This window comes from Dromiciops gliroides, chromosome 2, assembly GCF_019393635.1.
Source record: "Dromiciops gliroides isolate mDroGli1 chromosome 2, mDroGli1.pri, whole genome shotgun sequence".
Classification (NCBI taxonomy): Eukaryota; Metazoa; Chordata; class Mammalia; order Microbiotheria; family Microbiotheriidae; genus Dromiciops; species Dromiciops gliroides.
The window spans coordinates 635,810,302-635,826,442 of NC_057862.1; the positions used below are offsets into that span (position 1 = coordinate 635,810,302).

Here is a 16,141-nt window from a genome sequence, read left to right on the forward strand (position 1 = left end):
GGGTTCACAGCCCATGCCAGAGTATGGTCAGTCAGATTATTCGGGAGGGAATGAAGGCGTATCCATCTGGATACCCCGGGAGGGCTTTGGGGGAGGGAGGAGGGTCTGGGGGAAGCCATGAGGATCAAGCCCCACCCCAGGTCTTTGCAGGGTCACACATGTCCTCCTTTCACAAGTTGGGCCTGCCTATCTTCCTCTGTCTGAGAGCGGAGGGTAAGTACGCACTCACTTCCCCATCCTATGGAAAGGTAGGGGGAGGAACAAGCATTTATTAAGCACCTTGGGTATACCGGCACTGTGAGGAGTGCTTTACTTCATTCCATCCATGGCCCGCCCCCGCCCCAATCGCAGTTTCCCTCTCCGTTCCAGGGTCTCTGTAACCTTGGCTGGGGGGTGGGGGTGGGGGTGGGGCGGTCAGGCTGCGCGCGTGGCCTAGGCCTGGCCTCGAGCTCTCAGAGCTCCGGGGAGGGGAGAAGCCCGGGCACACGCGCACGTGCGCACCTCCCTCCCCTCAAATCCCCCCCACACACACACACACTCCCTGGGGTGTGGGGTGGAGGAAACACTCCTCGGCCCCTCGTGCGGATCCTGGGCCGACCCCCAGCCTCTCCCTCCTCTGGGGGCGGACCAGTACCTCTAACGAGTCCAAGCTGCCATTTCCCGCCGGAATGGGAAACGCAACTTCCGCTTAGAGGCGGGACTTCCGGTGCAGCCCGTGGGCTTCTGGGCACACGTGGAAGGAATTCCTTTTTCACACCCCGCCCCTCCCTCCTCATCCTGCCGTGCTGATGTTTGGGCTCCTAAGCGCTTGGAGCAAGTCAGACCCAGTTAACCCCGCAGCCCGCATAGACTTGGGCCAGTGTGTGTGTGTGTGGGGGGGGGGGGTGGTCCCGGGCGGCCACTTTGATTCCGTAAATGTTATCAAGCATCTTTGTGCAAAGCCCGTGCCCACAAGATTACATCCTGCAACATGTAGGTCGTCATGTTATGTAACATATAACAGGATGTAATTTATACACCCTGTAATATACAGGTCACAACCTATAAGCAAATAGGTATAAAACAGGGTAAGCTGAGGAAAGAAAGAACACTGCCATCCGGGCTGGAGTGTGAGGGTGGGAATCAGGGAAAGCTTCACGGAAGAGGTGGCACCTGAGGCGAGCCTTGGAGAAAGAGGACAATGATTACTGAGAGGTAGCTATGAGGAAATGTGTTAAGGGAATAAAGGACCACTCGTGCCAATCCAAGGAGACGGGAAGACCAGCTGGCCAGTTTGGATGCAAAAAAGTGAAAGAGACTAGGGTGGAATCAGGCTTTCCATCATGGCTATAAAAATTCATAGCTCCAACAATTTATTAGTGTGCTTCTCTTTCCCCAACCCCTCCAACATTGACGATCTTGTCTTGTCATCTTTGACAAGTTCCTGAGTGAGGTAAAACAAAACTTCAATGGCATCCTATTGCCTCCGGGATCAAATATAAAATCCTGCTTGGTCCTTAAAGCCTGATGAAACCCTTCACTCTAACCTGGCTCCTTCTTACCTTTCCAGTCTTTTTACACTTCATTCCCCTCCATGCATTTGTCAATCCACCTCCCACCTTCCATCTCCATGCCTCTGCAGTCATTGTTCTCCTAGCTAAAATGCTCTCCTGTCTCCTCTTCCCTCCTGTTAAGTAGTCCCTAATTTCCTTCAAAATTCAGCTCAAATCCCATTTACATGATGGAAGAGGCCCTCCCAGATCTCTTCCTTTCCCCCAAGTCCCTCTCCTCTAAGATTGCCTTCCATCGACTCTATCTTCTATGTCCCTGGTTATCCACATGTTCTCTCCCCCATTAGAATGTGAACCCCCCTGAGGCCGAGACAGTGTTTTTTGTCTTTCTTTGTGTCCTGAGAGTTTAGCACAGTGTCTAGAACCACATAGTAAATGTTTAGTAAGATCTTGATTATTATTAGTGATTTGGAGGATTCTTTCATTTCATTGTAAATAATTTTCCAATTAAAAAAAATTCATATCCTTTGCTTATATCTTGGGGAATGGTCAAATTATACATACATACACACACACACACACACACACACACACACACACACACATACACATACATATTCTTTTTTTTGGCAGGGCAATGAGGGTTAAGTGACTTGCCCAGGGTCACACAGCTAGTTAATTGTCAAGTGTCTGAGGCTGGATTTGAACTCAGGTACTCCTGAATCCAGAGCCAGTGCTTTATCCACTAGGACACCTAGCTGCCCCCAAGCTATCGCTATTAACGGTCTCTTTGGAATGACCAGGCTAAAGATTCTAAATCTTCTTTAGAGAGACAGTGACTGTGTTTTATGGTCTCTGGAGGAGACTCTAGTGAAGCTGGTGTGACAGAAAACTAAAAAAGAAAACTAGCTTAAGTGTCAGAAAGACTTGGTTTCAAATCAGCCAGTAAATATTTGTTGTGTCTACTATTGTGGTAGGCACAGTGCTATGCTCTAGGGATACAAAAGGAAGCAAAAGATAGTCCCTGCCCTTAAGAAGCTTACAAGCTAATGGGGGAAACAAAATGCAAACAAGCAGACACAAAGCAAATTATATACAGAATAAATAGGTGGTAGTTAATAGAAGGAAGGCACTGAAATTAAGAGGGGTCAGGGAATGCTTCTTGTAAAAGATGGAATTTTAGCTGGGACTTAAGTTCTTTAAAGGAAGCCAGGAAACTCAGTAGTTTGTGTACAGGAAGCAGAGCATTTGTGTCACCAGGACAGCCAGTGAAAATGCCCAGAGCCTTTTAGAGCCAGATCAAGTGTCTTGTTTGTGGTACAGCCAAGAGGCCAGTGTCACTGGATCAGAGCACATGTTGGGGAATAATATGTAAGAAGACCGGAAAAGTAGGAGGAGCTAGGTTATGAAGGGGTTTGAATGTGTATTTGATCCTAGAGATTATAAAGAGCTACTAGGGTTTACTTAATAGGAGAGGGTGATATGACTAGACCTACGTTTAGGAAAATCACTGTTGCTGTTTGTCCTTCATTCTCAAAGGGAACCATGACATCGAGGTGATGTCATCACTTGCACTAAATTGGATTTAAATGAGGGAGGGTTGTGCTAGAGCACTGGCCCTGGAATCAGGAGGACCTGAGTTCGAATCCAGCCTCAGACACTTGACACATTAGCTGTGTGACCCTGGGCAAGTCACTTAACCCTCATTGCCCCGCCCCCCCCCCCAAAAGGCATTATTCTCCTAGAGAAAATAATTGAAGTCATGCATGGAATAAGAAAGGGGAAGCATATAGGAGGAGGAAAGATGAGGCCAGAACCTTGGTAGACATCTCTTTAAAGGACAGGAGACTGGGCAAGTCACTTAACTCCCATCCCCCCACCCCCCAAATAAATAAAGGAAAGGAGAATGAGGAGCCAGCAAAAGGCAGAGGAGTGGTCAGAAAGGTAGAAGGAAAATCGTAAGAAGATTTTCATGGAAGTCAAAGGAGAAGAGAGTACAAAGAAAAGAGTAGCCCACAGGATTAAATTCCACAGAGGTCAATGAGGATTAGGACAGAAAGAAGCCATTGGATTTAGCAATACTGAAGAGAGATGTTTGAGCAAAGTGGTGTGGTGGAGACTAAAGCCTGACTGCAGAAGACACAGTGGTGAGCAAGTAGAAGCATCACATGTAGAAAATAGGGAGGATTAGATTTTGTCCAATTACATGCCAGTAAAACAGACAATCTAAGGGAAATGGATGAATATTTACAAAAATATAAAATGCCCAGATTAAGAGATGGGGAAAGAAATAAACTTATCTTAGAAAAAATGTTGAACATGCCATAAATGTAAAAATTCCCCAAATTAGATGGATTTATAAGTGAATTCTACCAAACACCTAAATAACTATCCCAAAGCTATATAAATTATTTGAAAACATAGGCAAAGAAGCAGTCCTACTCAATTCCTTCTATGACACAAATATGTGTGTTGAGACAAACCAGGGAGAGCAAAAAAAGAGAATGAAAACAAAGTACCGATTTCTCTAATGAATAACAAAAATTTTTAATAAAATACTAGCAAGGAGATTACAGCAATATATCACAAAGATCATACATTATGACCAGGGCAGCATTATGACTAGGAATGCAGGGCTGGTTCAATATTAAGAAAATTATGAGGATAACTGACTGTATCAATAACAAAAGCAAAAAATTGTATTATCTCAATAAATGCAGAAAAAAACTTAACAAAATACAGTGTTCATTCCCATTAAAAACACTAGAAAATATGGGAATAAATGAAACTTTTCTAAAAATGATAAATAGTATTTATCTAAAGTCATCAGCAAGCTCCATATGTAATGGAGATAAACTAGAAGCCTTTACATTGTAAAGAATTGTTACTTGAGGTTTTTATGACCCCATCTTTTGGCTAGAATTTTAAAAACCACAGCCCGAACTGGCCTGGGGCTCAGGCACAGTGCCTCCACAAACGACAAGGTGCTCCACCCACTGGTTGTAGCCGTCGCCATAGCGCTGGCACCTCACATCATCACCACTCACCGACACCTACATGGGCCTGGCAAAATTATGACTGGAAGCCCAGTGAGAGCAGTCATGTGACTGTCAGTCAGGGCTGCCAGCCAATTAATTGGCTTAGGGTTGTGTGTAGTCAGCCTGGGGTCTGCTGGAAGAAGGGAGGTTTTCTGCCACTCTAGTGTGAAGCTGGAAGGCAGCTGGAAGGCAACAAGACGCTGCTTTGTGTTCTCAGGCGATTCCTGGGCAGTGGTGTTATTCAGGTTGTATCATTTCCCTTCCCCCATTTCATTTCCTTTCCCTTAATTCTACTGATCTTGCTTGTGTTTTTAAGTTTGTTCTTGTTAATAAATCCTGTTCTGTTTTTGAGGGAGGGTGTCAATCTCCTTCCTTGCCCCAATATTGTGGTGAGCCACATAGCTAACACTCCCCAATTAAAAATTGGTCCCTACACCATTAAGATCAGGAGTGAAGGGGCAGCTAGGTGGCACAGTGGATAGAGCACTAGCCCTGGAGTCAGGAGGACCTGAGTTCAAATTTAGCCTCAGACACTTAACACTTACTAGCTGTGTGACCCTGGGCAAATCACTTAACCCCAATTGCCTCACCAAAAAAAAAAAAAGATCAGGAGTGAAGCAAGGAGGTCTATTATCACCATTATTAAATATTGTACTAGAAATGCTAGCTAGAAAAGAAAAAAAATAAAGTGAAGGAATAAGAATAGGCAACGGAGAAACAAAACTATCACTCTTTGCAAATGCTATGATGCGATACTTAGAGAACCCAAGAGAATCAACTTAAAAAAACTAGCTGAAACAATTAACAACTTCAGCAGGATGTAAAATAAAGCCACATCAGCATTTCTATATATTACCAACAAAATCCAGCAGAGATAGAGAGATTCCATTTAAAATAACTGCAGATAGCTGTGTGACCCTGGGCAAGTCATTTAACCCTCATTGCCCCACAAAAAAAAACCAAACCCAAACAAACAAAAAAATAACTGCAAAGAGTTTAAAATACTTGGAAGTCTACCTGCCAAGATACATATAAGAACTATATGAACAAAATTAGAAAATATTTTTCACACAAATAAAGACAACTAAACAATAGGAGAAATAGTAATTACTCATGAGTAGGCCAACCCAGTATAATAACAATTTTCATATTACCTAAGTTAATTTACTTATTTTGTGCCATGTCAAATTCCGAGATACTTGTTTTCTACATCTAGAAACAATAATAACATTTTAAAAAGTGAAGGAAGGCAACCAAGCAGTACCAGATCACAAACTATATTGCAAAGTGCTAAATATCAAACCAATCTGGTACCAGATAAGAAATTAGTTGTGGAACAATGGAATGGATCAGGTACATAATACACAGTACTAAGTGACTACAGTAATAAAAAAGATTCAAGCTGTTGGGGAAAGAGCTTACTATTTAACAAAAACTTCTGGGAAAGTTGGAAGATGGTCTAAAAGAAAATAAGCATAGACAGACTAACATCTCACAACATATACCAAGATATAGTCAAAATGGGCATATGATTTATATATAAGGGGTAATATCATAAGCAAATTAGGGGAACATGGAAAAAAATACCTGTCAGATCTATTGATAAGGGAAGGGTTCATGGTAAAATGAGATAGAGAGGTTCATGGGAAATAAAATGGGTTACTTTGAATCCATTAAAAAACTTTTGCACAAAAAAGAACCCAATGCAGCCAAAATTAGAAGGAAAACGGAAAACTGGGGAGAAATTACAGCAAGTTTCTCTAATAAAGGTTTCATTTCTCAAATATATAAGAACTGAGCCAAATTTATAAAAATATGAGCCATTCTCCAGTTGACAAATGGTAAAAGGATATAAACAGGTAGTTTTCAGAAGAAAATAAGCTATCAATAGTCATATGAAAAAATGCTCTAAGTCACTAATAATTAGAAAAATGCAATTAAAATAACTCTGAGGTACCACCTCATACTCATCAGATTGACTAACATGACAGAAAAAAGTTTTTTTTCTGATGAATTCTGGAGAGGATGTGGAAAAATAGGAACACTAATGCACTGTTGGTGGAATTGTGAATTTGTCCAACCATTCTGGAGAACAGTTTGGAACTATACCCAAAGGGCTATAAAACCGTGCATACCCTTTGACCCAACAATACCACTACTAGGTCTGTACCACAAAGAGATCAAAGGAAAAGGAAAAGGACCTCTATGTATAAAAATATCTATAGTGGCTCTTTTTATGGTGGCAAAGAATTGGAAACTGAGGGAATGCCCATCATTTGGGGAATAGCTGAACAAGTTGTGCTATATGATTGTGATAGAATATTGTGATGGAATACAATTGTGCTACAAAATATGACAAGCAGAATGATTTCTGAAAAATCTGGGAAGACTTATGTAAACTGATACAAAATGGAGTGAGGAGAACCGGCAAACATTGTACACAATAATAGAAATACTGTAATGATAATCATCTGTAAAAGAATTGGCTACTCTTATCAATACAGTGATCCAAGACAATTCCAAAGGACTCATGATGGAAAATGCTATCCACCTTCAGTGAAAGAACTACTGAATTCTGAGTATAGATTAAATCATTTTTTTCACTTTATTTTTCTTGCTATTTCTCAACAACATGGCTAATGTGGAAATATGTTTTGCATGACTTCATATGCACAATGGGTATCATACTTTATGTCTTCTCAATGGAAGAGAAAGTAGAAGAAGATAGAAAATCTGGAACTGAAAATAAAATGTTTAAATTTTTAAAAGAAGGAAAATGCATGAGAAAGGGAGATGATTGATGGAGAAGGGAAAGGGAAAGAAAGAAAAGGGAAGGTCCTGGGATCAGGGATACACGTGGATGACTTAGTGTCCTCATCTACAAAATGAGGACGATGGACTCAAAGATTCTTTTGAGCTTTAACATTCTATGAACTCTTTTAATCTATTTTTAATTTGTAAGGAGATTACCATGATTATGGCTAACAATTTACAAATAGTATACTTCATTTATTGAATTAAGTTCAGCAAAGATATTCTATAAAAAATGGTGGCTACTCCTGTCCCCCTCCGAAATAATCAAGAATGACACATTTTAAAAAAAAAATCATTTTTAATGTTTATTAAGGAAACAATTTAGCAGCTCTGTATTAGCAGAATTATACAGAACTTAGCACAATCTGAAGGCAATTACAGTTTTAAGCATTACCATGCTGTTAACATACTGTAATTTTTTTTACAACTGGAAAGTTGCTGAGGTTTGTGACATACCACTGTAAATGTAAGTATTGTTAAAAATTACAAACTGTTTGGTAATTATTTTGATGACCTCCTGAGCAGCAGCTCCTATGAAAGCAAAATTAGAAAATTAAAATGTTTTAAATAGTTCACAATACTGCATACAATTTAAATTAAGAAAGCCATAATATTAATATTTCAAACTGAGTACTTCATAAGTAGTCCCAAGATGCCAGGTTTTTTTGTATCTCCACATAAAAGAGGAGAAAAATTCTTTATGAGCTCTTTATATATACACATCATGTTTTAAAAATAAGTTACAAAGTACATTTTTTCTCAATATGATCAACAGAGAAATAGTTTGGTATAATGGATAGCCAGCCTCTGAGTAAGGAGAATCTAGGTTTAAGTCCTATTTCTGACATATTTCTGTGATCCTAAATAAGTCACTTAACTTCTAAGTGCCTCACATGTTAAATATGTGTATTTATGTAAATATATACGCATGTGTGTGGTGTGCATATGCAAATATACATGTGTCCATGTATACACTGAATATGTGTGTGTGCACATATGTATTATGTTTATATATGTGTATGTACATTCATACTCCTTGTAAAGCAGTTGATGATTAGCATTGATAAAAGCTATCTCCTCACAGGGAGTTCCCAGCACCAGTAAATAATTGTAGTGCCTGGAACTGGGTGTGTAGGGGAAGGGAAGGATGGGACTTTTTTTCTCTAAATGCTGTGTACTCCTAATCAGGAAGACAGATAAATTATACAGAAGCTACTGCCTTTTTTGGTTCCTATGTGAAATACTGCTCCAAGTACATATTAAAATTCAACTCAAAAAAAAAAAAAGCTCCATTCTATATCACTGACTACTCTGAACAGAGCTTCACCTTCACAGACACAGAACATGATTATGTAGGATGAAAATGGGGATGTAAGCAAATCACATTTAAGTTTCAGTTTCATTTTAGAGGCAAGGAAGCCATCTAACTAGCTGGTGTCAACTGTGGTACTTTATCAACTGGTTTTCCTCAGATGACTGGCCAGCACTGCCAAACAATCAGTTATTATTTGTGGCTATTTTTTTTCCCAGTGATTTTTCAGTCATGTGCAACTCTTTATGTCCCCTTTTTGGGGTTTTCTTGACAGTCCTACTGGAGTGGTTTGCCATTTCCTTCTCAAGCTTATTTTACAGATGAGGTAACTGAGGCAAAGAGGGTTAAGTGCCTTTCCCAGGGTCACAGAGCTAGTAAGTGTCTGAGGCCAGATTTGAACTCACAAAGAGAAGTCTTCCTGACTCCAGGCCTGGCACTCTACCCACTGCACCACTTAGTGGTCCAATTTGTGGCTACTGAATAACACCAAGATTTTAGTATAACACACTACTTTCCTAAATCTCTATATACCAAAGGGCTTAGTCTTAATAAGCTGACCTAAAAAGAATAGGGGTAAAACTCAAGGAGACTTTTTTTTTCTTTTAGTGAGGCAATTGGGGTTAAGCGACTTGCCCAGGGTCACACAGCTAGTAAGTATTATCTGAGACCGGATTTGAACTCAGGTCCTCCTGAATCCAGGGTCGGTGCTCTATTCACTGCGCCATCTAGCTGCCCCTCAAGGAGACTTTTAAAAAACAACAACAAAAAAACAAATTAACAAGGTATTTTAGGGATATGATGCTAAAGTCTTTTTTCTTCATATATAAAATGAAGACAATTTTTCTATTATGTAAGAAAAATAACAATTTCCTGGTTTAAATTGATGGTTTTAAAAAATAAACATTCTCATGCCAATTAAAAGGCTTTGGAGGGGGCAGCTGGGTGGCGCAGTGGATAAAGCAGCGGTTCTGGATTCAGGAGGACCTGAGTTCAAATCCAGCCTCAGACACTTGACACTTACTAGCTGTGTGACCTTGGGCGAGTCACTTAACCCTTATTGCCACCCCCCCCCAAAGGCTTTAGAAACTATACCTGGGAGACTAGTTATGAAATTTACCTTAAAAATGACTAGATATCTTGCATTATTTTATTTCTATTTCTTTGAATCCTCTCCTCCACTGCATTAAAAGTAATGGACTTGGGGCAGCTAGATGGCGCAGTGGATAGCACACCGGCCCTGGAGTCAGGAGTACCTGAGTTCAAATACGGCCTCAGACACTTAACACTTACTAGTTGTGTGACCCTGGGCAAGTCACTTAACCCCAATTGCCTCACTAAAAAAAAAAAAAGTAATGGACTTGGTTTCAATTTTTGTCTGAGAAAAAAAAATATTTGAAATCTGGCTTTGGTTAGAATATGATTCAGTGCCTTACTTAGGAAATAATCCTTTTGAAAGGAATCTTTTTTTAAGTAATTACTTAAATTACACTCATAAACGTGAACATTCTCAAAGAAAGAAATTAAGCCTTTGGTGTTTTTGAATTTTATAAAAGATATAAATTCTTTTCATCAAATTTTAATGATGACTATAAGGATTCAGAGAAGATAATATAAGTTTCAGCTATCACATTTACTACTTAAATACTTGAAAGATGTATGATTTCATTGCTACAGGTATTCCCTGATCATAATGCATAATGTAGATCTACTAAGTTGTTAGAAGACAATTTAGTAAATGATACTTGAGAGTTGCTGGGACTGAAAAATCCATCAGCCTACTGCTAATCTAGTGACGAGCCCCTCTCAAGTGAACTGGGTTGGTCTCTCACCGGGCCTGTGCTTGAAGCCTTTCTTTCCAGTTTGGCAAAGCCTGCGGGAGATTGCATTCCACTGGCAAAACCTTCAGAAACCCAGTGTCATCCCTACACCATGAGGAGCTACTGGAAGAGGACTTTAGCCAAGAATACTTATCCACTAGAAACTTAACATCTGATGTGTTTATTCTATTTCAGCTTCTATGGCAAAGGGTTTTTAAAAAAGGTAAAATATTTGACTAAGTACTACTTCTCACAAAGTAGCTATGCAGAACGATAACAAAAGGGGAGCCCTTTCTACCAAACTCACCTCCCAAGAATGCTGCGATCGTGTGGGGCTCAGCAGCTCCGTACCGACAGCTACATAAGCGTCAAGAAAAACAGCTTTAAGTTAGTCTTAGGTTGTTAAAATAATCAATTACTATTATTATTACTATTAAAATAGAAATTACTTACAATTCATGGACATAATCATCTTTTACCATTACAGATAAACCATATTCCTGAAGGAAGCTGGTCAGGCAAGATTTCAATTTCCCTATATCATCTTCAACTTGATAGTTATAAACTCCTAATAAAATAAATGTATATTATTTTTCATTTAAAGACAAATTGCTTCAACAAATTAACAGCTAGCTTATATTTATTCCTTAGCTTTTGGTAATCTTTATGCATCCTACATAATACTCACGAGGGGACTAGACGGGCTTGGAAACTACCTCTGATTGCAATGGCACAAGGGAACACCTAATGAGGAAACCTGCCCCTGCTCTGTTGATGCAGATTGATGTCTACTCTGCAATTTACAGCCTCATACAGTGGCCTGGAGTGCCGAGAAGTTAAATGACCTGGCCAGTGTCACCTAGTCAGAGTGTGCTGAGAGACAGCATTTAAACCCAAGTCTGTTCTGAGACTAGACACAGCACAATATCTGTCCTGTTCAGGACATATGCAAACACTCGTTTCTGCTCTTACTGAAGTAATGTATTAGGGGTTATCTATTCAAAGGGGGAAAAAGCAACCATAACAAACACATTTTAAAAAAAAATCTTAATCTAAATCTGCATTCATTTCTTAAGCCTGTTGAGTCAAATATGATAGCTGGTATAAGTACAAACAACAGAACCTTTTGTTAGGCTGCTTGTTAAAACAGCAAATCCCAGGGGAATAGGAGATGTCAGGCACGGTTTATTATACTACATCTCATGCTGTGCAACAGTGACCATAAATAATATTACTAATTTTGTTGCTAATAATCTCTCTAGTACAATACCAGACTGCAAGATTACAAAGGCAGGGATAATAAACCTTGCATTCAGTCTGCAAAGAATTGAAAAGTTGCTCATACACTTCATAGAGCCATCTATCTACCCAGCATTTGTCAGACCAAGAATTAAATTCTTTTCATTCAAAGAATAAATACTGTAACTAGATGCTGTGAGGGAGACAAAGGTAAATGAGGCATGTTCCAAACTCTAGGAGAGTTTATAATCCAGTAAATGGAGAAAAGCCATTTCTACAAATAAACAGTAATTTACAAAGCTGAGTGGAAGTTCCACTTCTTCCTGCTTGTGTGAGTACAGATGAGTGACTCTCTGAGCTTCAGCTTCCTTTAAGTAAAATGGAGATAATACCACCTGTGCTTCACAAGACTTGTGAGGATCAAGTAAGAACAGAGGTGAAGTACTTTGTAAACTTTAAAGCACTACCTATCAGTTGAAGCTATAATTACTATTATAGGAAAGCTATAGCTACTATGAGAAATCAAAGAAAGAAAGAATAATTTGGGGGGATAGGGATCAGGGAAGGCTACAAGGAAAAGGGAACATCTGTATTGCATTTAAGCTGGTCCTTAACTATCAATCTATTTTGCAAACATTTGCATTTTTTTTTTTAAATTTACAGGGGTCAGCTAGGTGGCGCAGTGGATAGAGCACTGGCCCTGGAGTCAGGAGTACCTGAGTTCAAATCCAGCCTCAGACACTTAACACTTACTAGCTGTGTGACCCTGGGCAAGTCACTTAACCCCAATTGCCTCACTAAAAAAAAAAAATTTACAGGCAGTTCCTCAATATTGTTTCCTGGATTTTTATTATATTATTATAACATATTATAATTTATTATATCACTAGATTAATATTCAGAAGAGCTGGAAAATTGTAAAATGTTCTTAATCTAATCAATTTTCTCTAAAAAATAAAAGCACCCCTAATACAAATTCTCTGAAAACCCTTCCTGAATGTAATTTACAAATCTGAACTTTTATTGATATCTGTTCTGCTAATGAAATGGTTACCTGGATATCTGCCATATTGTTTTTGGAATCTATCAACAGCTCGGAGCATTAAGTACAGTACTATCTCACTATCTGGATTATCCATGCTGGAAGCTGGAAAAGGAAAAAGGAAAAAAATCTTGTTTGGACATATCACACAGTAAGAAACAACTGAGAGGAAAAAATGTAATGGCTGCAGAATATTTTGGTGCATAACCAGTTTCGGTATAGAAGATAATTTCATCACTTAAATATTATGTTACTAAATAGTTGTATTATAGGAATCAGAGCTGGAAGAAACATTCAAATTTAAACGATTAAGTTCATTTTCAGATGAAGAAACTGAGGTCCAGAGAGATGGCATCAGAGGGAGGTGAGCCCAGGTCTTCTAGCTGCAGGGCCAGTGTTCTTTCCATTGTGTCCCATTGCTGAGGCCTAGAGAAGTTCAGTGATTTGCCCAAGGCCACACTGTAAGGAGCAAAACTATTACTAGTGAAATGATTATGTGTGAAGGAAGTCCTATGGATATGTTTCACATGATTGCACATGCCTAATCTATATCAGATTGCTTGTCCTCTTGGGGAGGAGGAAGGGGAGGGAGAGAGGGAAAAAATTTGGACTCAAAATCTTATAAAAATGAATGTTGAAAATTATCTTTACATGTAATTTTTAAAAATACTATTTACATTTAAAAAAAAAAAAGAAGAAAAAGAAAGAAGTCCTATGAAGCCCAGGCCAGTCTTTTAAAAAGCCCAGCAGAAATGCTTCTTTTTAAAAAGCCCTCTCCCCAAAAGAATATAAATTCTTTAAGGGCAGGGATAGTCTTGTTTTTGTCTCTGGCCACTTCCTAGTGCCCAGCATAGTACCTGGCAAATGGCAGGCATTTGACAAATGCTAGTTGAATTGAAGAAAAAAAAAATCCACCTCTGTAATATTTACTGACCTCCTAAGTCTGTTATTACTTGGTAATATGTTAGTCTCTAATTCTTTGATCGTCATGTAACTGTGGGACCAGAAGACTGATATAGATGCTGCTGGCATCACACATACAAACTGACAATCACAATCATCTACCTATTTACATAGGCCTTCAGTGATAAAAATGAGTATGTGAATGTTTTAACAGCCCTTAATTGTGGAAGGCACAAATCATCAAAAGAAACCTCTTAATATGGAATTATGACCCACCTTACAGTAGACAGGTGGGCGTGGGAGGAGAATATCTGTGGCTATCTTTATATCAAAATTAATGAAAAAAAAAGACATGAATCTGAAAGTTATATTTTTTATAACTGAAATACAGTTAAACTAATACTTTACTAGTAATTCCATTTAATTTTGTTTTTAATTAAATTAGTTTTTAATAATTCAAAAGTTTAAAATATATTTAAATTGTCTGACTTTCTAAATATAAATACATACAGAAGCATTTATATAAATATACAAATAAATAAGTAAAATTAGCTGCCTGAGTCTTTTTCCTCCTGTGAGAAAATAATTATTAATAATCGATTTGGGGGGGGGGAACCAGGGATCAGTCCTCCCCCCACGCCCCACTCTAGAAAGTCCAGTTCTCTTAGAGAAACTTCATCAAATCTCATCTGGGACAAACCCAAGTGAACAAAAGGAATGAAAACAGATTCTTTTATTTAGACTGTTAAAGGACTGATGGGATTAAACCATACCCGTAGATGAAAGGATTTGGAGTCAGGGCTCTTACCTTCTCTGATGTCATCCCTGGATTTCATTTTAATATAACTACCTCCAAGTCATGTCAACCAATAGAGTTGAATGATTCTAACCAATTAGATTTGTTTGACATACAAGGACTCGCCACTGTGAAAAGGGATAAAAAACCTAGATAGCCACCTTAGTTTCTTCAGGCTCTTAGGGACCACATGCTGTTTCTCTGGGAGCCCACATGGGTTTCTTGGGGGGTTTTCTCCAGCTCACTAACTGCCATGCTGAAGCTCTCTCCCTGCTTCCTCTACCATGAGAAGTTAGCTCAATCCTTTACTGGTATAATAATATAAATTAATATGCTTATCCCAAAGTGGTGTCTAAAGTAATTAATTTCCAACAACACACTTCCAAGTTCAGGTCACCCCAGGCAGGTTGATCACAACCTTTTGAATGCTAAAAATATAGTTTCTGGTTCTGAGAACTGTTGCACCTGAAGGCTACCCCTTCATCTCAGCATCATCTAAGAAAAATAACAGCTACTATCCCAATTTGGGCAAGGTCACAGGGATAATACAGGCTTCACCTGACCCCACAGAAGGTCCCATCACCTACTACAGAGAAAAAATGTTTCTCTGTGAGACCTCCTATGGCTGCATGCCAACATCAAAATGTACAGAAAAAGAGCTGAAGCTATTTTGAAAGCATTATCTAAAGGCAGTAAGATAGCTGTTATACTCACTAATTTCATCCTTATTAATGGTGTCCAAGCCATACTCTTCAGCAAGGGATCGACACCTCACCACTCGAAGAAATGCTGAATTGCTGCCTAAACACAGGGAAATATTATCAAGTTAAGTAGCTGCAGCAGGTTAATGTTCTAAATCACATATCGTTATAACTACAGGATACTCTGTGCAAACCCTCACAGAACTGTGCTACAGAAAGATTCCTTCCATCAACAGAGGAGAGAACAGATTCTAAAAAGGATCTGAAGTGGCTGATTCTGCTTCTAGCTTAGTGTCCTGCCCTTAGTAAATGCACAATGCCACGTATGTGACAACCAAGGCCATTAAAAACATCTTGGGGGGCAGCTAGGTGGTACAGTGGATAAAACACCAGCCCTGGATTCAAGAGGACCTAAGTTCAAATTTGGCCTCAGACACTCGACACTTACTAGCTTGTGTGACCCTGGGCAAGTCACTTAAACCTCATTGCCCTGCAAAAAGACAAAAAACAAAACAAAACAAAATATCTTGGTAGACTTATTCCTGGGTATTCCTGAGAGAGGAGGACCATGTGGCTGTGCTCCATGTATTTGTTTCTTTTCAGGTACTAAAACCTAGAGAAGGTTATTAAATTAAATCAAATCAACTAATGCTTGAGTGTCTAGTATGTGCAAAGCTCAGTATTAACTGGACTCAATCTTTCAGACCTTCTGGGAGTTTAAAACTCAAGAGAGAAAGGATAGATGTGGGCACACAAGCGACAGGACAGACAATAAAAAAAAAAATAGTAACCAAGGCAGCGCCTGCAGAAAGGTGGCGGCAGAGACAGTGGTGACTTCAGGTCATAGAGCAGCTGCATGGGTAGAGTCAGGCAGGGCTGAGGCTCAGTTGGCTTCTTGGGGATAGCTATGAGATGGGAGCTATGTGTGGAGTGTTCCCTCTTCCCTAGCAAGTGAATATGGGGGAAACTACCCTTTGTGTAGGCATTGG

General features: G+C 39.3%; 1 protein-coding gene across 1 annotated transcript in view; it reads right to left on the reverse strand.

The window, feature by feature from the left end:
* Positions 1-7,620: 7,620 nt before the first annotated feature.
* The window catches only part of NAE1 (NEDD8 activating enzyme E1 subunit 1), a 48,035-nt gene continuing 39,514 nt past the window's right edge, over positions 7,621-16,141 (reverse strand). Inside the window, exons 16-20 of the mRNA XM_043987747.1 lie at positions 15,166-15,252; positions 12,765-12,857; positions 10,925-11,039; positions 10,779-10,828; positions 7,621-7,873 (exon numbers count right to left, since the gene is read on the reverse strand). Of these exons, the coding sequence (XP_043843682.1) occupies positions 7,764-7,873; positions 10,779-10,828; positions 10,925-11,039; positions 12,765-12,857; positions 15,166-15,252 (455 nt within the window). The 3' untranslated portion in view covers positions 7,621-7,763. The remainder of the gene's footprint in view (positions 7,874-10,778; positions 10,829-10,924; positions 11,040-12,764; positions 12,858-15,165; positions 15,253-16,141) is intronic.